The following is a 26274-nucleotide window of genomic DNA, read 5'->3' as shown; positions in this document are numbered from 1 at the left end:
GGTTGCTCACGACACCACCAGGAAGATTTCGCTATACGTTGAGAAAATTTTCAAAATATTCCCTCCACCTGTTCAGTGATTCACTGGGATCTATTGTGAGTTCTCCTGATTTACCTAATGCACTGTTCATTTCCTTTTCCCCTCCTTTCCCGCGATTCTTTATTACTGTCCAGAAAGGTTTCCCTGCTGCTTGACGTAGCCTTTCCAGGTTCTTACTAAAATTTTCCCACGACTTTTTTGGATTCAACCTTAATTATTTTCGCTCTGTTCCTTTCATCTACTGTATGTACGGTTCCCTGTCTGCATCAGACCTTATTTGGAGCCATTTCTGATAAGCCTTCTTTTTACGTTTGCAAGCTGCTTTCACTTCATCATTCCAACAAGATACACGCTTTTTCACACCTTTACACACATAGGCATTCCCTTGCTGTTTCTACTACAGCATCCGTTTATGCCACACATTCTCCTTCTATATACTGAACCTTCTTACTGTTCACTATTCGAAACTTCTCACTAATCACATCCATGTACTTATACAGTATCCAATTTCCTCGTCCTGGAGATTTTCTACCCTTGTTCGTTTGCAGACAGATTTAACTTTCTCTATCCTAGGCCTAGAGGTACTTAGTTCACTACAGATCAGATAATGGTCCGTATCATCGACAAATCCACGAAAACCAGTATAATCCTAAAGGACTTCCTGAATTCGAAATCGGTTTAGATATATTATATTATGGATGTGGTACCCCTAGCCTCATATGTGTAGCGGTAACTAGTCTTATGCTTGAAGAATGTATTCGTAACTGCTAAACCCATACTAGCACAGAAATCCTGCAAACGCTTTCCATTCCCTTTAGCTTCCATATATTCTCCACTTTTAGCAATCACCCTTTCATATCCTTTAGTTCTATTTCCAATTCTTGCAATGAAATCGCCCATAAGTACTATCCTATCCTTGCTGTTGACCCTGACTACGATATCACTCATTGTGTGACTTGCCCCTTTTTGAGAACAATTGAACGAGAAATGCAGCTATCCAAGCTAAGGGCGCCGGTCTTTAAGTTGATGACTTAAAATCAAAAATTTATAAGAAAGCTCGGACGGACTCTCATCACAGGGATGGGGTGACAGTGCACTAATCATTAAGCAGGAGAATTAGAAATCACAAGGCAAATTAAGGCAGACTGATTAAAATGAACCAAGAACATAACATTTATTATACTGAATAAAAATGACGACGGTTTTACGAAACCTGAATTTAAAATAGGAAATGAATTTAACAAAAAACGAATAACTCTAGCTCGTGTAAACTTGCAATATTTTTAACTCGCTTGCTCACCATGCGGTCTTATTCTGCTGGTCCATAGAATGCCTCCGTACTTGTATCTGGAACATTGCCGATCGTCGTCTTTAAGATACCTCCGTCTGCCACCAAGTACCATTCCTGCCTTGCCAAGTGCACCAACCACTAATAGGATGATGGCTTCGAAACTACCACTCCCTGTTATGCTCTATCCCATATATTGGAGATGAGCCCCGAATCACTGTTAGAAAAACCCCCTTGGTTATGCGGAGAGGACATTTAATTAACAATCCTTCCAACTTTACTGAAAATGTGTACCATAGTTTCATTTCTAGCTAGTTTAATGGTACCTATTGCTTTAGACTGGTACAAACCGGTCTAATATTATAGCTGTTTGTACTTCCTGATGAGAGTGGTTTTACGCCCATCATTCAGAAATTCCTAAGTACGACGTGATGGTAACGAAGTGAAGAATGAAGGAGTGATAAACTATCAAACTAGTCCTCTATGGTACATCAACCGCAAGACAAGTTCTCAGGCCTGAATTGAAATACGAGATAGAATCGAATCGAATCGAATGAAGCCAAGAGCTCCAACACGCCCTTAAGTAAGCTTTACTGTCTCTAATTACAGGTCGAAACACGTGGTCCAATCAGGTGACACGTCTCTCCCTACCCTAGATATCGAAGATGAAGGGTCCCCACAATGATATGAACTGTTCTTCTATTCTTCCATGGCAACAGGACGCTCCTTTGAAAATGTAGGTGGTGACCAGTTTGAATTACTCAGCTCGGAACACAGTAGCTGCGGTTACAACGCCTGGACACGTGCCGGCTTTTCCAAGAATTGATGTCTAAATTTGTCGCTTCATCTTCCTCGATGATGTGGCAAGATAGAGGAAAATCTACTGCAAGTTAAATTTACACAAATGTCGCAAGAATCTATGTTAAAATAATGATATTCAGCCGTTGTTTAAAAGTCCCAGTTACAAAGTAATGGTATGATAGTGAGCAAATGATCAAACATGACTTATAATAAAATTACGTGCGAAGATAAATATCATGACCTCAAATATACCATTCCTGAATTAATTAAACATAATGAAATTAATTACACTGTGACGTCTGGAACGTTACAAATACTTCATAATACTTGTCGACTTCATCCTCATCTACGCTCTCACATGGTGAATACACTGAGACAATTATCTTCCTTATTCCTCCAACTGTCAAAACGTAATATTATATAATTTGGAATTATTGGTAAAATATTTAATGAGGAATTAATTGTAACCTGATATGTAAATCCCAGGATGTTTCCGGAGAGGCCTGATTTGGTTGTCTATTTATGCCTTTGAACAATGAAGTTTAAAATGATCATATGCGTAGCATCATTAACATCGGATGTAATAGGAAATATCCGTTTAGCAATGAAAAACGTATTAAAGATAAACCATTAAATTACAATACACCTGTTTCACAGCTGTGCAACCTCATACACTATGAGCAGCCATAGCAGTCGGTGGTTTACTACTAGATGTGATGATGCCCCTGAGTGAGGAACTTCGTATCTCGTTGAAATTCCTCTTTGCTTCTTTTTTGAAACCTCCAAATAAATAATTCCTATTAAGTTCGTCGAGTGTAAACACAAAACCTAAACGTCACTAAATTCTCATGAGCTAGCATGTGAGAAGTCCTAATATCCCTTGTTCACTTGAAGATGATTATCGTCTCGATTTCTCCGCATTCATTCAATAAAGTCATGAAATAGTGTGTTATTTAAAGTCCAGGAGTCAAACATACAAAATATTTGTAACGAGAAATTAAAATTCTGTTTATGATATTGCGGGCGGGGCAGTTAACTCTCAGACTGAAAAAAGGTTGTGCTTATATTTTTCAACAGATTAGCTAAATCATATCATGACATCCGAGGTTCGGTTCCCAGAACTGGTAGTGGTCATCCTCAGAGTGGATTTACTGTCCTGGGGCTCCCCTACATCCACTTTAGGATAATTCTTTCGTTGCATCGCAGTGCAAACCCATTTTAGTTGAAAATTATACATATATGACCTACATCAGATCCTACAATTAATCAGATGATGGTATTTAAAGCTTACTGTTATATGGGATAAATGGGAAAAAACAGATAATATTTTCTGTGTGTTTCAGGTATGATGATGTCTTTGAGTGAGGAACTCCGCATCTCTGGTCACCAGAACATTAAAACTACCTGTGTATTTCCCTACTTGATCTCAACACCTCTTCAATCCTGTTTTAAAACCTTCAAGTAAGTCTTTGGTTTAATATCCATTAAACGTCACACTATATGTGGAATTGCACTGAACTTTCATGGATTATCTACGTTAACTTATTAAGGTTGATTATTATTCCTAATTCAATACGAAGGCAGATGTTGACCTAGCACCTACATTTAACGACTTTGATTGCAATTACCATCATGGTAATAAAAACAATACGATATTACAGGTGACAGTCTATTCAGCATTCTAAATGTATGTGAATAGCGAGGGGATCGTATCATGCTCGGTATGTATAAGAGTTAAGGGTCAGCGATGTCTAATTATAGTGAGGCAGGCATCTAATTGAATCTTCACAGTCTGCTCTTTGGGTCAGTTAGCTAAAACGCGCGCATTTGTACAGTAGAACCTCATTTATCCGGACTAGCTGGGACCAAAGGTAATCCGCACAATCGAAACTTCCGATAATCTGGATTATATTGGGTAATTAGCAAAAAAATCCTTAAATAAGCATACATACGGTTTATGATGATAAAACTATGTTTCTAAAACAATTATGCGCCTTTCAATTAATCACGGTCATGCGAACGCTTTTTCATGATTAGTTCAGCTGAAGTGGTGTCGGGCTGATGCTGCCAGTACGCCAAGGTGTTTGTCAGCTGGCACCCAGCATCTGCATGTGTCGTCCTCTCTTGCGGTGTGATCGCTCCCTCCTCATCCACGTCTTATTCTTTCTCACTGTCTACTGTAGATGTGCAAGCCGCTACTATTTTTTCTTACGTCATAGAGCCATAGCAACCGTAGTCATACCACGTCAGCGCCCTGTGACACTCTGGTAAATCTTTCTTAAACTCGATAAAAAGCATTTTACAGTACAATATTACCATAATTTGTTGTACAATCCATGCAGGAACTGTATATTGAGTCAAACTAAAGAGGGAATATGTGTTTTCGTACTTATAGTTACGTTCTTGCGATCATAGTTAAAAATTATTATCTGATGAGAACATTAAATAAAATATATATAAACATCTGATCCAGATCATCAGGAGATCCGGATCAATGAGGGCCTAATGGACGAGGTTTTAACGTACTTTAAATTTGTAGTTTTGTTTCCATGCAAAGTTAGTTGACTTTCAAGAACAATAATTCTACAGTAGATACCAAAATCATTAGTTTCATTAGACAGTTATGCAATTCAACCACGTACCTGTACGCTCAAAAATGTCAACCCTTTGAACTGTATGACGAGGTGACAATTCACTAAAGCGCCTGCCATTCTGGAATCAAGAATCACCAACCCATCACTCCAATAATTAAAATTTCAGCCCCCTTTTTTCCATCCTACATTGTACCCTAGATTATTTTCAACCGTTTGTGAACATATAATACATACTGTTGCTCCCAAAAACAAGCTAATAAGAGCTTGCATGGAGAAATGCCATATTACAGGCACATGTAAGTGTACACAGTACTAGTGTACTGAAATATATTACTGATTAACTTAATCATTATTCTTGTCCAAGCACTTATTCCGACAGTACACCAAGGTAATGATGTCGCCATGGAAGGAATCTGCGTCGAGTCTTGACGGCATGCTGACCGGCTGTATCGTTGTTGAATTACATACAACACAACTGCTTCTCCAAAGGTCAGAAAATATGCAAATGACTGGGTAACAGGTCCGGGCAGTAGGGAATGCAGTCCAGGCGGTTGATTTCCTCACCAGGTGATTAACAATATCCTGCCATTTACTGTGTCACACTGAAGCGTTTGCGGGTAGCAATTGTCAGAAAACGATCTGGACTTCTCTCAACAGGATGCACCGAACGCCAGACCACAGGTGTGAGGTGTAACATTGCTTTCAGTGCGAGATACTGGACCATCCTGCTTACAGCCCCAATCTAATTAAGAGTTTGTTATATAGTCCTGCCTAAATTTAGTAACTTCAGGTGACGATTTCTGTGACAGGAAATATTAGAATAGGCCAATAACAATGCCGCATGACAATTACTGCCTGTACTTCATCGGGAAACGGCTGTAAACTATTTTGATTTTATAAGTTACAACTGACAACAAAAGACTAGTTCTTCACAAGTACGCAGTAACTTGTCGCAACAGCAATAAAATAAATGCATGAAGAACAAAACAGTACATAACGAGAAGCCAAATCTACATTTCAATTTATCATTCACTCAGTGGAGGAGGTGCCTGTTGTGATGTTTTTATGAATGTGTAAAATCACTTTTATAACTGGAACACTTCTTCTTATTTTTATTCATTAATACAAGTATTAGGCTTCATCTTATTATAATTACAGCTTTGATCACGCTTTTTATTCCTCGTAGTGGCTAACTGAACAAAATCCCACTTTCAAAAATATTGTTGCAACTAACATTTAAGGCGTGTTATCTCATATTTTGCATTATCTGAAGAACTATCTGCAAAATGTTGTCTTAATTTAATTGTCATCTTCAGAATCACCACTTGCACTTTCCTCCACAACAGGTCCCGGCATTTTGTCAGCCGTACAGTCGAATGTTGGCAAACGATATTTGCCATGTAGCTCTTCAGGTATGATACCTGCATGACAAAGTTTAAGATCATTCATCTTTGCTGTGCTGGTAGGCAATGGATGTCTATATGCTTTAGGCAATTCTTTTGGACAAAAACGTGGTCTCCCTTTCCAAGAACCCTCATAGCGATATTGATCGGAGTGTCTGTACTTGTACTGTAAAATCCATGGATTCTCCTTTGTATACCTGAAAGACTTCACTTTCACCCAGTTGACAACATCACCATTGTCATCTTTAAACCTATTCTTTATTAGGTGTTTTGTAATTTGGTGATGGTCAAATAAATCGTAATAAAAATCCTTTAAAATATTACGAGCGCTTCTCCTATTTCGAAGCATCTTTGATTGAGCAATTAGAAATATTGCCAAACAGTCTTGCATACTGTACACAGGCACACATTTCTTAGCATTTTCTATGGCATTGTGCACTGAGTCTACTCCATTGAAGAGTGACCAGTCCCCAGGAATTTGCGTTCCATCAAAGGGTGTACATTGTATTATGTAATATTTCGGTTCCTGTTTCGACCCCCAGAGGTATCTCAAAAACAAAAACCCCAATAACGTGTCCTGAGAGAGAATACAGATAACAGAAACGAACATTTCAGAACTCCTACGTTTGCCGTTCATTTCCTTCTAGGCAAATCAGAAATCTGGTGCAGCAGATTCATACATAGTCAAATTAAACACATATAGTTTCCTGCTATAGTACAGCTGGCTCACATTAAAACAAGGGATCTGCAAAACCGATTGTAAATAAAATGTTGCCGAAACAAAACCAGGGCCTATTTATGGGAAAACCATATCATACATTCACAATGCTAACCAAGAAACCGAACCACTGATGTACGCATAACACACAATTATTACTGCATAATGACTTAGGGATTTAACTCATTGGTCCTGTACAGAATATACTTAAAAATCAATATTAAAGTTTACAGACAAAATATATTTAATGTACTTAACGCTTTTCGGCAAACAGAGTTTTTTAATGGACATAGATGTTTCAGAAAGTTTAATTTCTAATGAACTATACGAGAGAGGACTTAGTTTGTTTTCCCTGTATTTAGAGAATAATTTCTTGAACTTAACACCATTAATATATCCTTTATTTTTTGCATTTTTGCACTTCATAACTTTTACTTGCAAGCCCACTATATATTCACATCTTGCAGAATCTGTTCACAGTGTAAAGCCTGGGAAACAACGTTCCTTCTAGGTATGCAACCGGTTTCAACTTTCACCTTTCATCAAAAATCATGGACAAGCAGTTCGTTTGACAACAATATCGGGCGGTCTCCTAAAAAGGATCGGTTTGTGTTATACTTATTTCAATTTGTTTTACGTCGCACCTACACAGTTAAGTCTTATGGCAACAATGGGATAAGAAAGGGCTCCGAGACGTAAGGAAGCGACGATAACCATATTTAAGGCACAACCCCAGCATTTGCCTGGTGCAAAAATCGGAGACCATGTAAAACCATCTTCAGGGCTGCAGACAGTACGAGTACGGTTGGAACCCACGCCTTCCTGTTTGCAAGCTGATAGCTGCGTAATCCAAACCGCGCGGCAACTTGCTAGATATTTTTGTTACTCATCTTGTACGGAAATTCCATTGATTTTAGCATTCTTCTTAAGGTTTCCTGGAATCTTCAAACTTGAAATATTGTTAAACGATTTCTGAAATTTCCGCAAAACAACGATTTCCAAATGCACAGAGTAATAATTAACCAATTTGTCCAATCGTGCACTTAACCATTACGTCTCATTTTAGAGTACTACTACTGCTACTACTACTACTACTACTACTACTACTACTACTACTACTACTACTACTACTACTACTACGACTACTACTACTACTACTACTACTACTAATAATAATAATAATAATAATAATAATAATAATAATAATAATAATAATAATATAAGGTATTTAGCCCAAAAAGCCAAGATGCATTCCGGTATACGTGGGAACTACATTCAGTTACCTCTTAGGTACAGGCTGGTACACAGTGCGTTGGCGCATTAAGTTTGTAGCCTCCCTTCGTCTTGCAGACCTACAGGCTTTTACTACCGACTGATAAAATATTCAGATACTCAATGTGATGGAATGTATTCCTGAAAAAGACCAGATCCATATATTCCGCCGTGACTGGCGTGATTTATTACGTAAATATATAGTTAACTAACGGGGAACTGATGCTCCCAAGTACCTCCCTTGCTGCTTCCATGAGTCCTCCGATATACAGGTAGTTGTCCCAGTACGTGAACTCTCATCTTATACGGTCGTTCTATTAGTCAATATTTGCTCCAATCGAAGATTTCTGCAGAACTGAAGTGTTCACTAGCTTCCTTTTGCAGACTGCGTTTCGAACCTTCATAACTGATTTCATGCATGTGTTTAATTGGATCTATTAGCATAAGTGTTTACGTCGAGAAATGAGAATATCTTGGTGTTCTCGACAATTCTCTACCAAAATGTGTGGTCAGTTTTTGCAGCCTGCGAAGATCACTGATGTTTAGCCTTCTCAGCTGCTGTCTTGTAAAGTATGGTGACAGAGAAGATCACGTACATATCTAGATATCTCATTTCGCATGTGGTACCAAACCTAAAATTTGAGAAGAATGTATCTAACTTCTTCAATGATCTATATGAAGTGTTCGGTTTGTGCATCAAATTATCCACATATATAAATAAGTCTGGAATGGCAGGGGAAAGGTTCCTTAACGTATATTTTTTATTGAGAAGAAGCCATACTTCCCAGTGTCCACTTAGTTAAATGGGACATAAAAACTTTTCAGTCTGTCAAACACACAAAATTTCAACATAAATAATTATAACACTAGAAGCATACCTGCAAAAATTACACACTATTATACAAAGAACGACATGCTTTGTTCTACAAAAACATCCTCAGATTCTATCAAATCACTTAAATCATGCGTATATATGTACAGTACTGTTTACGTTGTGTAAACTTGTCAATGATAGAGAGTTTGATGATAATATAAACGAGTATTAACAAATAATGATAATAATTTTATAAGGACTCGACCAACACCGTATTTTAACAATGAAGAAAATCTGTACTTATTTGGATTGCCGAAGCTTAGTCTATTGTCTATAAACACTGTTTCATGACGGTGGTCAAGGTGAGGCTAATGGAAACTTTTGGCTAAAGCATGTTGTTCTGTGGAGAGGGGAGGGGAAACGGGGGAGGAGCGAGTGGAACGTTGTGGATCCTTCCTACTGGATAGGGAAAAACTTGCTTGTTGTTTAAAGGGGCCTGACATCTAAGGTCAACGGCCCATAGGGGATAGCAGGTCAGTTCCTTCTCCATGTTATAATCTAATATACTGTACCATTGAGAGGGGATGGGGAAAAAGGGGCGGGGCGATGTGTGTGTTGTGGAAACTTCCTTCATCTACTTGAGAGGAGGGGGTGTAGGTTATTAACCTTCTTCATGTTTTAATGTATTTTATGTATTATGGATAAAGGCAAGTTAATGATTTTGGGTTAAATAAAGCTTGGAATTACAATGGAGAGTATCTATTAGACGTTATATTTATGATAAACCATACTCTAAGGGCTGTTAATCGCTAATTTAAAGAATAGTGTTGACCAGATGTTACGTAAGTAGAGCGTAGGTTGGTTTCGTTAGCTTCTTTTGCGATGAAAATTTCGATAGCTTCCTTAATATTCAGAGATATGCTTTCAATTTGGATGTGTTAAATTATTAGATCTGTGGTGAATCTGTGAAATGGCGTGAACTTTGTATGTGCTCTCCGAAGGCTGAGTGCCGATTATATCTTATCGTGTTTCTGTGTTCTTTGTATCAGGTGTGGAAATTACGTTCTGTTTGTCCTGTGTATGTGGCATTGCACTTGGATTCTTGGCACTTGAGTTCATAGACTCCTGACTTCGAGATATATATTTTTTTGTTTAGGTTGCACTTGCTGATGTGTCTCGGCCGTGTGCTGTTCTTTCAAAAGGCTACTTTTAGACATTTTTTGAAAATATTACCTACTTTGTATGTCTTCGTGATAACGTAGTTGAGATTCAAGTATTTTCCCTGCCATGTGTGGTTTCTCGGGCATATTTTATGTTTATTTAATAGTTCGTCTACAGTACCGGGAGGGTGGTAGTTTTCTTTCGCGATTTGTTTTATTATTTGTGTCTCTTCATTGAAATGCGTTGTGGTTAATCGTATAGAAATAGCTTTGTGTATCATTGTATTCAGTCCTGCCATTTAGTGTGTGTATGTGTGGTTCGACTCGTTGTAAATAGCGTGTGACGTCTGTGTGGGCTTTCTGTATACTTTGCAAGAGAGGTTGTCATTATTCCTAATTATTGTGATGTCCAAATAGTTCATTTTCTTGTTGGTTTCTTGTTCTAATGTGAACTTGATGCACTTGTGGAAATAATTTACTGTGCTTATTAACTAGTGTGCTTTAGTGATTATGTTGGGCATCATATATGCATATTACGTCAACTACGTATCTGCTCCAGTGTGAAATTCTTTCGAATACTGGCCGGTTAAGAGTAATTTTTCGAAGTTACTTAAACAAATGTTAGCTATTATACCCGAAAATGGTGAACCCATGGCTAAGCCTACTTTTTGACTATAGGTTTTGTCATTGAATATAAAGCAAAATTAACGTTGTGCTCATAAGGCTAATATTTCCTTTGGTTTCTTGTAGTGTTTTCCTTAAGAATTTTTTCTATACTTTGAATAGATTCATGTATTGTTATATTGGTGTACATGTTGGGGGTGTCAAAGGGTATCATACGTGTGCTGTCCGACTCTATGGCGATTCCCGGCAGGGTCGGGAGATTTAACCATCATTGGTTAATTTCGCTGGCACGGAGGCTGGGTGTATGTGTCATCTTCATCAACATTCCATCCTCATCACAACGCGCAGATCGCCTACGGGTGTCAAATCAAAAGACCTGCACCTGGCGAGCCGAACATGTCCTCGGACACCCCCGGCGCTAAAAGTCATACGCCATTTCATACGTGTGTTCTCTGTTATTTTTAGTTTGCTTAGTTCTATAATTAGTTCTATGCTGTTTTTAATTGTTCTATCTTCTTTAAGTGAGATTTTCTCTTTTAGAATTTGATTCAATTTTTTCCTTAAGTTATAATTTGGTACAACTTTATAATTTACCATTGATCTAATAGGACACGAGCTTTCCTGTATTCTGGTGAGGGCTCATAGTGTGCGGAGTTTGGGATTTTGGATTGTAAGGCTTTTTTTTTTCTTGTTTTGTGAGAATAAAGTGGGTTTCCTTGATAGGTTGTTTTATTTTGTTTTGACATTTCTTTGTTGGGTCGCGTTGTAGTTCTTTAAATCCGTTGTTGTTGTTGAATTCTATTCCTTTTTTCTACGTACTCGTCTTTCTTCATTATGACCGTTCTGTTCCCTTTATCCGCTTTTGCGAAGATTAGGTTGTCGTTCTTTATTTTATTTGCCGAACATTGAGAGGCACAATTCGGTCGTTTGGTGAAATTTTCATGTGTGATTATTTTAGGGTTTCGTTGATGGCTACGATTTTTATAATTTCTCTTTGTGGAGAGGGAATTTGGTCGCGATAAGATTTCTACGTCAGTAATTAGCTATTTTATGTTGTTTAGGTTATGATGTTGCTGGCAATTGAATTTTAGTCTCTTCTCTAGAAGATTTATTTCATTCTTTGAACAGGTACTGTCTGACTTGCTAAGTACGTAAAATTAGCGAATTTGTAGTGTTTATGGTTTTCAGTTTTTTCTGTTTAATCATTGGGTTACGTATTTTATTGTCAATGACCTTCTGTTTCCTGACTGCTTAAATTTTAATGTAATCGTGTAAAAAGTTAGAGCCGGATGTCCATGGAGTGTGGTACCAGATGTTGCTTAGGTTTAAATGGATGCGTGAAATATTTTTTTTGTTGATTTACAGTTTTTCTATGTACGCAAATTTAATTTCGTTTCTAATTCACAATAACTGTGATTGGGATGTTGATATTTTAGCCGAAGTTGTTGTGGGATTAGCTTTTATGTGTATGAACTTAAGAAACAGCTTCAATGCTAAACATTTCTTATAAAATGTAATTGATTTATCAATGTTCATGATGTTGATTTTAAGTGGCTTGAGTTTTTTGGCTTCGTAATTTGCCTGACTGGCCGCATGACGTGTTACGAATAAACCATACTTTCCAGTGTCAACTTAGTAAAATGGGACGTAAAAACTTTTCAGTTTGTCAAACACACAATATCTCAATATAAATTATAACACTACATACATACATACATACATACCTGTAAAAATACACACTATTATACACACAGTTATACAAAGAATGACAGGTTTGTTCTGTAAGAACATTTTCAGACTATATCAATTACTTAAATCATGTGCATATATGTACAGTATTGTTTCTTCTTCTTCTTCTTCCTAATATGTTTACCCTCCAGGGTTGGCTTCTCCCTCGGTCTCAGCGAGGGATCCCATCTCTTCTACCTCAAAGGCAGTGTCCTGGAGTTTCAGACTCTGGGTCGGGGGATACAATTGGGGAGGATGACCAGTACCTCATCCAGACGTCCTCACCTGTTATGATGAACAGGGGCCTTGCGGGGGGATGGGAAGATTTGAAGGGATAGACGAAGAAAAGGGAAGGAAGCGGCCGTGGCCTTAAGTTAGGTACCATCCCGGCATTTGCCTGGAGAAGTGGGAAACCACGGAAAACCACTTCCAGAATGGCTGAGGTGAGAATCGAAGCAACCTCAACTCTGTTGACCTCCCGAGGCTGAGTGGACAGCGTTCCAGCCCTCGTACCACTTTTCAAATTTCCTGGCAGGGCCGGGAATCGAACCCGTGCTTCCGGGAGTGGCAGCTAATCACACTAACCACTACACCACAGAGGCGGACATTGTTTACGTTATGTAAACTTGTCAATGATAGAGAGTTAGGTGATAATGTGAACAAGTATTAACAAATAATGATGCATTTATAAGTACTAAACCATCACCGTATTTTCATAATGAAGAAATTCCGTAATTGTTAATTCTTGTTCATATTGTCATCTGTCCGCCTCCATAGCTAAGTGGTTAGAGTGCTGGCCTTTGGTCCAGAGTGTCCCGGGTTCGATTTCTGGCAGGGTCGGAGATTTTAACCTTAAATGGTTAATTCCCTCGGCTCTGGGCTGGGTGTTTGTGCTGTCCCCAACAACCCTGCGACTCACACACCACACATAACATTTTCCTCCACCACAATAACACGCAGTTACCTACACATGGTAGATGCCGCCCACCCTCATCGGGGGGTCTGCCTTATAAGGGCTGCACTCGGCTAGAAATAGCCACACGAAGTTATTATTATCATCTAACTCTCTACCATTGACAAGTTTACGCAACGTAAACGATACGCACGATTTAGGTGATTTGACGGAATCTGAGAATATTCTTGTAGAACGAAATATGTCATTCTTTGTGTAATAGTGTGTATTTTAACAGGTATGTTTATAATGTTACAATTTATAATGAAATTTCTTTGTTTTTACAGACTGAAATGTTTTTATGCCCCATTTAACGTTTGTTTTACAGGAATGTTCGAAGAACTGAACCTTAGTAAAAATGAAAAGGGTGTTTTGCACGGCCTATGTACCTATACGTTCTCTAAAGATGGCCCCTGAACTTCCAACTGAAAAGAAAATATGTATATTACATGTGCGATCGTGTACGGTACTATTGTAGGGTCATGGTGTTAGCCAGGGGATTTACTAAATCAAACCACTGTGCTTCATGTTTAACGAGTTATGGCAACTTGAGAAGCAGGCAAGCTTGTAGTTTTAAGTTACTGCTTATATACTTATCATAACTATGTGACTTCCAGATTCACGTGGTACCCGAACTACAGTATATCAAAAATCACATGTGCATTGGCTAGGATTCGAACCCAGCCCATCCTGGTGAGAATCCACTGATAATGTCACTCGGCTCTTATTCGCCACAACATGGTGAACATTTATACATCTCTGAGGGATTTACGACTGATGTGTCAACAAATTAATAACCAATCCACATTCCGATCTAGTGAGCTCCCCTGTGCTATCAATTCTCGTGATAAATTCTTGTTAATGAGGAACACACAATACTGTGTTTCTTTTCGTACTGGTAAGTATTTTATGTAAAACTAAGATTCATTTTAACATTACAGAATCGGCCCGGTCTTCTGGTCACGAAGTGTATTTCCGCACCTAATTTTAATGCGCTAGACATATAGCAAAGACGTTAATCTTTTCCGTCCACCCATAAAGGCCTCTGAAGTACTTAAAAGTACGTAAGCTTGGTACTACGTGACAGAGTGCATAGCCCTGTGGTCAGTCGCCTTTACCACCAGGAAGTAATCGAGTACTCATTTATGGTGTAGGTTTAGGAAATTCCAAGACCGCAAGTCTCTTCTACCCATATTCATATAGCAATTATAAACGTAATATACGGTATGTTTGAAGCTACAGTAATGATTTGAATATATTCAAGAAACAGCCTCTTGTCCTAGAAAGTTGAACATGATTTATAAATTTCTTCGAAATTCAAATAACTCGTATTTTGTTACAAGTTTCACTCTAATGATATCTATCTGCAAATCATTTTTAATATTTAATAATATTATGAAGAAAGATACTATCATTTGTTTTCAAAATGTTAAGTGCGAGTAATTAAACGTAATGTAATACACTATCGTATAGGTGTAAATCATCTATGAGATTTTTTCCTTCTCCTGTAAAGTAGAAGGGTAATTAACTTACGTGGAGTTATAACGAGGCTATCGATTTTCTCAGACTACGTCAGAAATGAGTACTAGATTACTTCCTGGTGGTAAAGGCGACTGATCACGGGACTATGCAGTCTCACACGTAGTGCCAAGCTTACGAACACTGCAAGCCTTAACTTTTCATTACAGTACATCAGAGGTCTTTATTGATGTGCGGAAAAGCTTAATATTTTTTTATTTATTACACTAAATAAATAGAGATTATGCTCCCTAACTACAAGAATGAAATAATATATAAGTAATACTAACATTATTTATTATTAATAATAATAATAATAATAATAACTTTGGAAAGATAAAAGATTTCTAAAAATTTGAAAATTAAAAAGATAAACTATCTAGTATTTTCCATGTACGGATATACGGATGGGAGTCGTAGACACTGAAAAAGAAGGAAACGAACAATTTCAAAGCAACTGAACTGTTTTGCTGGAAGAATATGTTAACCATTCCATGGACTGATCACCGAACAAATTAACTCCTTCCTAAAGGAGCTAAAAATTGAAAAGAGATCCTTAGGCTACATTCGGCTCTGTCAACTTAAGTACCTGGCCACATAATGAGGAGAAAGCCAGAATATACGGAAAAGATAAACATTCTGGGCAAAAACCAAGGGTCAAGAGCGATGAGGAAGAATCACAACAAAATGGATTAAGCAAAATATTGGTGTATCTGGAAAAACAATGTATGATCTAATAAGCAAGTTATTGACTGGGAATCGTGGAGGGAAATGATATATCATACAACAACGACCACAGCATCTCCTACAGGAGGTCATAATTGAGGAGAGAGAGAGACAGAGAGTTAAAAATATCAACCTAGGCAACCTCACAATCATTTATCATTTAGTGCTAATATATGCTCTTGAATTTTCACTTTAAAGAGGGTTTCAGTACATGTGATTTAACTGCGGGAAAAAATGTTACTTATTTAATTAATAGGATTTAGCATAAGGATTGCTTATTCGGAGCATCACAAATGAGTATGAAAGGAGAAGAAGAAGTAGGAAAAGAAAAGATGAATACCTGCTCTCTCTTAGAAGTAGCATCATTTAAAATTTTCAGTGTTTAATAATAGTAATAAGAGACGTTACAAAACACATAGGTTACTGGTAAGGTTAGTATAAGAAGACCAATAACAATCTAATTTACGGTAGAGAACTAGTCTTTAGAATAAGTAAGTAATGCAGACGCAAAATATATAGGGTCATAAAATACTTAGCATTACTTAATGCACACTTTTTTCATCGTAAATGTGAATTTCATTTCGTTTAATCTTGTTATAGAGCATAATTGGGCACATTTTGTATATTTGCTACTTTCGTGAACAGCCATTGTGTTGCAAATACTACATTGACAAATCAATGTAGGACAAATAAAAAGCATTTCTGAGGTACGAAATATAACATATATGTCAGTTTGAATGGATTTTTAAATTTAGGCATTACCACCAACAGCACCCAGCGTACACGTGTGCCATAAAGGTAGGTTAATTGCAGAGTCCTTACTTTCCAATTAGAGTCTGGCGTTAGTTGGGGGGTTGTTTCAACAATATCATGCTTTCCGGTGGTGGAGAGAAAACTTTTTACTCGAGCTGGAACAGTGCTCAGTCCATCTATTATTTAACGCTAAAATCGCCCGTATACATGTCGGGTGATGGTCATCTATTATTTCTGGGCTAGAGTTTTATTTTATCAGATCAGCGAGGAGAGGGTCAGGCCATCGCGTTGTACGGGCTTAGTAAGCGGCTACCGTGTGTCAAGCGCCAGAAACAGATCACCTTGCGGTGAGGACGCCCCTCGCAAAAGCTTCCGTTCGCTTTTCAATAATTAAGAGATAAGAGAGGGTTTTTCAGGCCTTGAAATATTTTGTGGTTGCTTGTTAGGTAACGTACACGCATTTTGGTCTCCATAAAGCTGATAGAAGGACCCCATATAACTCATGAAATCCACTAGTTCTTACATACCAATAAAGATGTTCAAGATCATTTAGTGACATCTGAATTTACAGCTGCAATATATACTTGTATGAAATAAGTTCACATTTCGACCTTTGGTAATGGAATTCATGTACTTCATGTAAGCTTAACAGTTCTAGAAACTTGTCGATATTTTACTAATTTTATGGGTTCTGATGTCGCTAAGCACAGCACATTAATAACAATTAAGGAGTTTGACACGAAAGGTTTATTATTCTGCTAAAAGCACTTAAATTTCGCAAAAAAAATTAGATATGTGTCATGTATTTAACAATATATAGCAGAAAATAAAAGTGAGGTATTTTTTCTGGTCTTTGTGTTTACGTATGTCATTTTAGCCGTATTTGCTTAGCAATGAACGATGCATAGGAGAAGGTTAATAATGAATGACGTGTACAAATTTCTCAATTTCTTTTTGAGATTATAAGAACTGTAAATCTTTGTTTGCAAGTTTTATTTTTCTCTTAACTAATTAGACTTTACAAATGTGGAGCGTGTGTTCAAAAGGTGCTATTTCCACTTCCAAAAAATAAATCAGTATTACGTTAACATGCATTACAGCAGGTGAATATTATCGACTGCCATAAGCAATCCAGACCAAGAAGATGTAATTTCTTAAAAGTCTTACCAAAGCCGATCGTGGGTACGTTCCATGTTTCTTTTATTTTAAGTTTTTTGCGCTTTTCCAACAACTTTCTTAAGGTCGAAATAGCACATTTTGAACATACACACCTCAGATATGTACAGATAAATAGATAGCACTTGGAAGGATGTGATGGTGTAAGTAATGACGTGAGAGAGAAAACAGTCATGTAATATTGTTGTTCAGATGTCCTTAGTTCCAACTGTGGGATAGAAGCATATATTTTCCCATAGAAAATGTGAAATAAATACCTCTTAATTGTGTTAATACATTACAAAATGAACTTATCAATGCTTATTCTGTGGTCAACTATTATGTATAAAAAGGTTTCTGTAATTAAGTTTTAATGAAAATTTTACGTTAACAACCCAGTTTTGAATAAAAATAGCATTTCTGTGGTATGAAATATAACATATAGTGTATCTATGGTTCAGAATTCAAACCTTCTATGCCAAAGTCGTTAACTTTACAAGTGACAGGAAAAACCAGTCTTAAATTTTGTGCTATGTCATGGGAGTTAAACATATTATCCTGCACGGTGAAATATTAAAAGAGAAATTGGCAAAGGATGTTTGGGCAACAGATTAAGAGTAATATTGAGAATATGTACAAGTCTTTAACCAAGAAGTAAATAAATGACGTTAAAGGTTTGCATTCTTCACCATCAGTATGTTGGTTCCAGTATACTTGGAGCAACAGGAGTACTTTTAGTGTTATACCGTCAATAAAAGAAACATAGGAGAATACTGAGTTCCGGAGCAGCATCAACGAAGTAAAGATTTCTCACTCGAAATATATTTGCCTCCTAGGTAATTGTTTCGCGAGCCAAGTTGTCAACGCATGGTTCAGTACACTGACTGACTGTGCTGTCACAAATAAAGAACTCACAATTTGGAGGCAGTATACCTGAAAGTAATAAACATGGTATTTAAAGACCTTGTGGTCCAGAGAACTCATTGAGATTACCAGTCTGGCAATACCATATGGCCTGTGAATATTGGAGTGATCCGCGTGGCAACTTCCTTAGCTGAATTTTCTGACTTGACCAGATTCGTTGCCTCCCATGGAAGACAGCTCTTCAGTTGGTCTCACGAGACTGAGTGACTTCTTCCCAGCCACTAGTCCAGGTTTTAAAATCCTCGGATACCCCTTTGCCATGCAGGTTGCCGTGTAAATAAAATCAATTGTTCATAAAGGTAGAAACAGTGATTAGAGAATAATTGTACTGAGTAGATAAATACCTGCCATAGTTAGTGACTAAGTTGACTAAAGCTGCATTAGAGTCTGTGTAGATGGAATAGCAATTATTAAGAAACTTACAAACAGAGTTTGCCAAGTTAATGGGTGACTGACTTACTACTACTACTACAACTGCTAATACTGCTACTGCTACTGCTACTACTATTACTAAAAGAAATATATTATTTTTAATATCCTTTCAACAGAGTGAAATGATCGGTATTTTCCCCGTAGGTGATTTTGTGACGTGTCACTAAATATACCGACACGCGTGTGTCGTACTTGATCATACCACAATGACAAGATATTATGCTGGAATTCAGTCCCGTAATCCTTAACATGAGATAATGTTGTCGCACTATAGGCTATATAGCCTAACTGGTGGGCAGCCTAAAGCTGAAATCGATTCAGAAAGAGTAATAATTTAATATGACGGGAATTTAAAGTGTTTGTAAATTTCAGAAATCTTTATGTTTACAGGTTACCTCCTATGAGCGTGGAATATGCCGCGGAGGAAATAATCCAGGGTATGAAGCATGAGGTCCAATGGTTTGTTCTCCCTCACTACATGGGACCACTTGTGAACTTCTTAAGGTAATTATTTCTATACGTAATGAGTTATAAAACATAGTGATTCCATACCCAGTCACAACCAGTAGGCTACCTACTTGCTCAATAAAAAGCACATACCGGCAATTATTTCTTCTTCGAGCTAAAAGCTCATCGAACAATCTAATGAATCAGCAGCAATGCCGGGAAAAGAGTATGTGAAATTTAATTAATGTCATTTAAAAGGGATCTGCTGATGTTTACTCCAAGTAATGTTGCGTTAACTACTTCATGCTTACGTACTTTGTATTACCTTACCTTAGAGTAGCTTATCATCATATGAAAATGAAATGTCGTATGGTTTTAGTGCCGGGATATCCCAGGACGGGTTCAGCTCACCTGGTGCAGGTCTTTCTATTTGACCCCTGCAGGCGACCTACGCGTCGTGATGAGGATGAAACGATGATGAAGACAACACATACACCGAGCTCCGGGGCCATTGGAATTAACCAATTAAGATTAAAATCCCCTACCCGGCCAAGAATCGAACCAGGGTCCCTCTGAATAGAAGGCCAGTACGCTGACCGCTCAGCCAACGAGTCGGACATCATCATATGAATGTTACGGACAGAAGATTTAGATACTTGGGCTAATGTGAACGAGAAGTTGAAGGTGAGGAGGGAATATTTTATGCGAGACTAAGTGAAATCGCATCGAAGATTTAACGAATTTATGCGGGAAAGATACTGAAGGTAACATAAATTTCAATCATAGGAATTCTGTAATAATGCCATATTAGCTGCTGAAAGTTTCTTCTCCAGTAAAAAGGGCAAATATGTCTGTTATTTGGTGGGTAGTGATGTTATACCATTAAAGGACTATTACTCAAAGGGCATAATGTTAAGTTAAGATCAATATAAGACACCATTAGACATCTTGTCCGACTCGTTGACTGAATGGTCAGCGTACTGGCCTTCGGTTCAGAGGGCCCTGGGTTCCATTCCCGGCCGGGTGGGAGATTTTAACCTTCATTTGTTAATTCCAATGGCCCGGGGGCTGGGTGTTTGTGCTGTCCCCAAAATCCCCGCAACTCACACACCACACATAACACTGTCCTCCACCACAATAACACGCAGTTACCTACATATGGCGGATGCCGCCTACCCTCATCGCAGGGTCTGCCTTACAAGGGTTTCACTCGACTAGAAATAGCCACACGAAATTATTATTATTATTGTTATTATTATTATTATTATTATTATTATGATTATTATTATTATTATTATTATTATTACTGATCTTTAAATCATGAATTTCATTAGGAATATGTTCGATGATAGGGAGATTAATATACGTTTTACAGTGAACTGAGAACTGCTCGGCATTATATGCTTAATATGAAGTCCAATGTACCAACTGCGACTTTTTTAAAATCAGAATTCACTGAATTCTGACATTGATCAAAGATGTGGGAAAGCATATATATGCTTTAAATGGATGTAACCGGAGTAATAATAGTTATCTCTCCAACGGTGTTTATCAATCTATTGAAGTTTATCACATTGATAACATCGTTCACAGTATTTATTTTTTTATCAAGCTATCGAAACATTGGTTTATATCGAGCATTCGTACCGTAAACATTACTCACGCTGTGTATCTTCATGTCGCTATCGACGTGAAGAATTTTGCTTTTATTATTATTTTTTTTTGTACAAACTAGAATGAGCTACAACTAAATATAAAAAAATGAGTGGTGCGTTATGATAAATAAATTTGTATTATGTTCACTTTCTCTCTCTATAAATGACCTTACATCAAAAGACGATATTTTTTATTATCGTAATATAAGAGAAATAAAAATATTAGACCAACGTATTTCTCCCTCCTCCTTAGATTTGAACGAAGATCTTTTCTCAATGAAGTGACAATGGCAGGAAAACTATTCTTCACTTTATACTTGCAACATGACAAAATTATTACGACGTTATGATAGTAAATATCTCCCATTATGATTGAGCCAAATTATGCGAGACACAGTCAGTTGAGAAAATGGGGCGAGGAGGCGCAGCAGCGAGAGCGGCAATGAACTCACACCAAACAGAGGCATTTTTCAATTTCCGGTGGCTACTCCGCTGTGGCTGGGATTATAATCACAATGTAGACCACAAATAGAATATAAACAAACCAATATTGACTCAATATGACAATGATTCGCACAAGCGCAGACCTAATCTCACACAATAACGAACCTTTTAAATGTGTCCGTTGCGTAAGAAGTTATTTGTGGCGTCTAAACTACTGCTCGTTATATTCCCTTGGTAAAATACTACATCCACACTTAACGATCTATTACACGCTACTTTCACAAGAGTTATATTATGGTTATATGAAATAGTGAACATTTGCTTATACGGAGTGCATTTGACACCTGGTGACATTGCCTTCGTCGATAAAATTTAATGTCTCTATGTCTAAAGGCATGTCCTTTCATTGCCTATTGTACTGATAATTATTCACGGATGTATGAGACCAATGGATGACACATTTTTCAGAAGACTGAAAAATTCTCTTGGTTGTATAGTTTGTTTGTATAGGAGGAACACCGACATGAAATGTAACATGGTTTTTCACTTAACATGATGATCACCATCTGGGGCAAATTTCTGGGAATAAACAACTTTGGCAGTGTAAAAATCAATAAAAATAACTATGAATCAGGTTCAATGGCATCAACTGCAGAAAAAATACACACAAAGTAACTGGTGTCCTGGACCATACATTTCATGTTTATCTCCATATGAGTTGAAAGAAACAGCTGCACGATACCTACGTAGTATGCCACAACTTCAGTAAATGTTCTGAAATTGCCCACTTTATTAGTGTGAATTCTTGAAATGTTTAATTGTGTTTAAGTTTGAATGACTATTGACGTTTCCCATGCTAGAGCGGTTAACACCTTCAGAATGACGATGTATTCACTCTGAATAAATGGTGCTTAGTAGTATAACTGAATTATAAAGAAGAATACTTTAGTTGTCCCGTTTCTCTAAGTGGACGGATATGAAGCTAGATGAATCATAATAGCGAGTTTTTACGACCGGATGCCTTTCCTGACGTCAATGTCGGAGGAGTTAATGTGATGAAAGGTATGACGTGGTATATGATAGTTCAGAGAGGGAGATAGACGGTGATGGTATGTAGCCTACTCCTGTCGAATAGCACCAAGGTGTACGTTTATGACGTCCCCACTCTGCGGACAAATCACCATCAACAGCGTCATAGGAACACTGCAGACAGGTTTGGAACTGAGTACAGTCTTTGACACGCAATCTAATAATTAGAAATTGTATACCTCGAACTCTCCTAGCCTGCTGGCAAACATTCTAATGTTGAACAATTTTTTTTACCATCGGAACTCGAACCAGCTAACCATTATGTCAGACCATGTCGGCTTGATGCCTTAACGATCATGGCCGCCCGGTTTCTGATAATGCCTGCAACATTTCCGAAAGGGATATCACCATATGAATAAAATTTCGTTTTATTTTGTTTAGTAAACGTTTTTTTCTCATGAGGAGCACTTTTCAGGAAGAAGGACGTGCTCTTTCTCATCTAAAGGGCTGTGATAGTACACATACCACACCCTCGCACTGTATTCAGGAGCAAGAGATATTATTGTCATTATTGTTACTTCATTTGTCTATTTATTCTTAGTAGTTTAAGCTGGAAGGTCTCCATATGGGATATGAGTAATTTGTTTTGTACAAGAGGATGAGAAAAGAGAGCCATTTACAACTCGGAGAGTTTCTGTGAGTCAAGGAACTGGCCAGAGTCCGATGAGGTTGCCTTGTTGTTATTGTCGTGAGACCCGGACCAGGTTTGGGGCGTGGTCTTGGTAAGGCAAGAGGATCCACCACTGGTGATTGGATGTCCAGGATCTATCTAGATGTACCATGTGAGAAAAAAGAGGGGAAGCTGAGGTCTATTTAGGCATGTGAGAAAACGACGGAAGAGTCATGACTTAAAACTGCGGAAGAGAGAAGATGTAACTTTTGTGGAACGTTGTTGACGTGAAATTTTGTGGAATGTGATGTGTGGTACCAACCTACAAACTGTGGAATGCTTAGGCCCTTGGTATTTTTTCACTTGTGGCAGCCTAGTGTCTTATATTTTGGTAAAAGCTATGGGATACTGTATCTCAGACTTTCCATAATGTATGTTCTGGAACTGAAAGTATCTTTAAACCATGTGTTAGAGTCAGTGATCACAGTATTATAAAGGTACAGTGTCTGTGTGAAGTAGCAAGTGCAAATTATTAGAATATGCAAATTGTGTTGATACACAGAGACAGTGAGGATTGTTTATCTACATGTATGTGCTTTGTTCAACGGACTGACTGCAAAGGTAGTTGGCCCTCGCTTTTGGTTTCCCACTGTGTTTTTTGTTGTTGTTGTTGTTGTAAATATGGAGTTTTCCAGCAGTATTGTGTGAGTGTATTTTAGGTACATTTCGGTGTGTTGATGAGGTGCACATGCACGGATATTACTCAGAATATAGTTAGTTATGTTATAATCAGAGGAGTTATTGATGAACCTAGGTGCAGTTCCTACCTATTTAGTCGTTTTCAGAAGGTTAGGTAAGGCCAGAAACAGATGTACCAGTACGCAGCTTTATGTACACGCCCTGGGAGAGAGAATTTATTATCGTGCTTTATTAAAATCTGTGGGATCTATTCTGGTGAACTCTGGCGCCCATACTACGTACATTTCCATTAATTATATTGTTATTAATTTATTTTATTGCAATTATTTGATTAAGTTATTTCAGTTAATTTGTTTATTCATATATATTAATAACATGATATTTGGCACCTAAGAGTGGGGCAATGGTTACCGGTATTCATGTCTATTAATTATTATTTTTAATTAGATTTCAGGGCGTGTTTGTGAATGATAAAGCTATCATCTGGGAATGTTACTGGAAAGAAGACACATTTTCCTCATTTCCTGTGTAAATTCCCCGGGTATTTGCAAAGAATATTACAGCTTTTCCATGTCATCTGGCTTTTTGGTTAGTATCTCCTCGCTTTCTATTTGCATTTTGGCGCTAATATTCTATGGATTTTCAGCTACGGCAGATTTATTCCGGCTATTGCAGTTAAAATACTTCTTGTGCTCTTTGATCTTGTTATTACGTTGCTGTTTACGTGACTTCATCCTTTAAAACAAGTAGGTCTAGTTTTGTTCACGCCGGCAGTTGAGAGCAGGTCACTCGTGTCCTTCGGATTGACGAGCGAGACGTAAAATTATTTCTATGAATGTGTGTAGGTGGCATTTATTGTTCGATTTAAGCCTTAAGTTTGTTTTTATTTCTTGTTCTGATTTTTATTTTGTCGGTAAGTACAAGCTGTAGAAATTCGGTGCTTAATATTTCAAAGTACTTTATGCTCCTGGATTCTCAGACATAGTGCATATTTTGAAGCTATAATGCCTCAAATTCTGTCATTTCATTAATAACTACAGGAACCTGATATATCCTTTAAATTTTGTGACATAACTCCACATTACAAGATTTAAACCTCTGGTGACTTTCGATATTAAGTTCAAAGTCTCTATGGCTCATGTGTTCGTTGTTTTTAAAGGATTTGCATCGCATTGATGTGTGTTATTGAACATAAATCGTGTATTCAAAATATGATGGTGTACTTTTTTAAGCAACAGTCTTATATGTTTTTCTATCTTTACAGGATGCTTCCGAAGGAAATGTCAGACATATTCAGGAAGATACTTATACCAATATCTTCAATCAGTCCCTACGAGCTTTTTGATTGTGCCACGTATGCAAAAAAGTGAACATGGTGTGTTCAGTAGAATCCAACTTGATGCGTAATTTCCTCCGTTATGTAGTACTAGGATGTGAGTCTCTGGAACACCCCATTACAGGACTAATTCTTCATATTCATGACATTTGTCGTCTTAATATTATGGAAAGGACTTAAAACTGACATAAGTTCAATAGGTTTGTCGTACAACACCACTGGTAGCAAAGGAAACAGCTGGTGTTGTAGAATATCATAAATGCTTACCATATGCCTCATTAGATAATGAAACTATCTTTATACAAATACTTGTACTTTGAAACCAGCTCATTGTGTAATTCACCATTTCTTCCTTTCGCTTTTGAAAGATAGCCTTTTTAGGGTGGTTCACTTTCATTTACAAACAAATCCAATTATTCAACATTCTATGATCACTTTTCAGCAATACAACAATGTTTTGCCAATGACGAAATGGTACAATACAAATTTGGCCCTAAGAAAACTTCTTAGTTCTAAATTGTAATCTCTTATTTATTTTACTCAAATCGCTTGTATTTCTGAATGGTTGCTAAGAGCTGGACGTTTTATCTTGCCTTTACGTTAAGGACAGTCTCTATAATATTATGTTACAGCTAGGTACTCTCACTGTAACAACTCAGGCTCTTAAATAACATCAAGAAGTATATTGACGTATTTTAGAAATGTAGATGAAATTATTGGATAAAATTAAGTCCAGTAAATTATCTCACAACTAAATACTTTTCAAGTGAGCCATGGTCTATGAACATTTCACGAGGATGAATAGGGCGGGTTGAAAGGAAATAACTTATTATGAAGCATGTCAAAGCTGTGAACTTCCGTGCTCCATCATCTCTCCCTTCCATTTGACTTAGACCCATGTAAATTTTATCCCTTTCCATGGATGAAAAAATCATCCGAAGGGACGCAGTTCTGTGGGATATGCTTTAAAGAATAAGACCATTAAGGTGTTAAGTTTAACACAAGTTTTACTTATATTATGATTATGACCCTATAAGTGTAGGCTGCATTGTCATATGAACGTAAAAGGAACTTGATCCGTACAAGCAAGACC

General features: G+C 37.4%; 1 protein-coding gene across 1 annotated transcript in view; it reads left to right on the top strand.

The window, feature by feature from the left end:
* Positions 1-25683, top strand: part of LOC136863107 (short-chain dehydrogenase/reductase family 16C member 6) — a 108162-nt gene extending 82479 nt beyond the window's left edge. Inside the window, exons 5-7 of the mRNA XM_067139448.2 lie at positions 3472-3589; positions 19292-19405; positions 25110-25683. Coding sequence (XP_066995549.2) covers positions 3472-3589; positions 19292-19405; positions 25110-25215 — 338 coding nt within the window. The 3' untranslated portion in view covers positions 25216-25683. The remainder of the gene's footprint in view (positions 1-3471; positions 3590-19291; positions 19406-25109) is intronic.
* The last annotated feature ends 591 nt before the right edge of the window (positions 25684-26274 follow it).

Source organism: Anabrus simplex, chromosome 2 (assembly GCF_040414725.1).
Source record: "Anabrus simplex isolate iqAnaSimp1 chromosome 2, ASM4041472v1, whole genome shotgun sequence".
In the NCBI taxonomy this organism is placed as follows: Eukaryota; Metazoa; Arthropoda; class Insecta; order Orthoptera; family Tettigoniidae; genus Anabrus; species Anabrus simplex.
The sequence above is the reverse complement of the archived record's forward strand: the minus strand, read 5'-3'. Positions and strand labels throughout refer to the sequence as shown.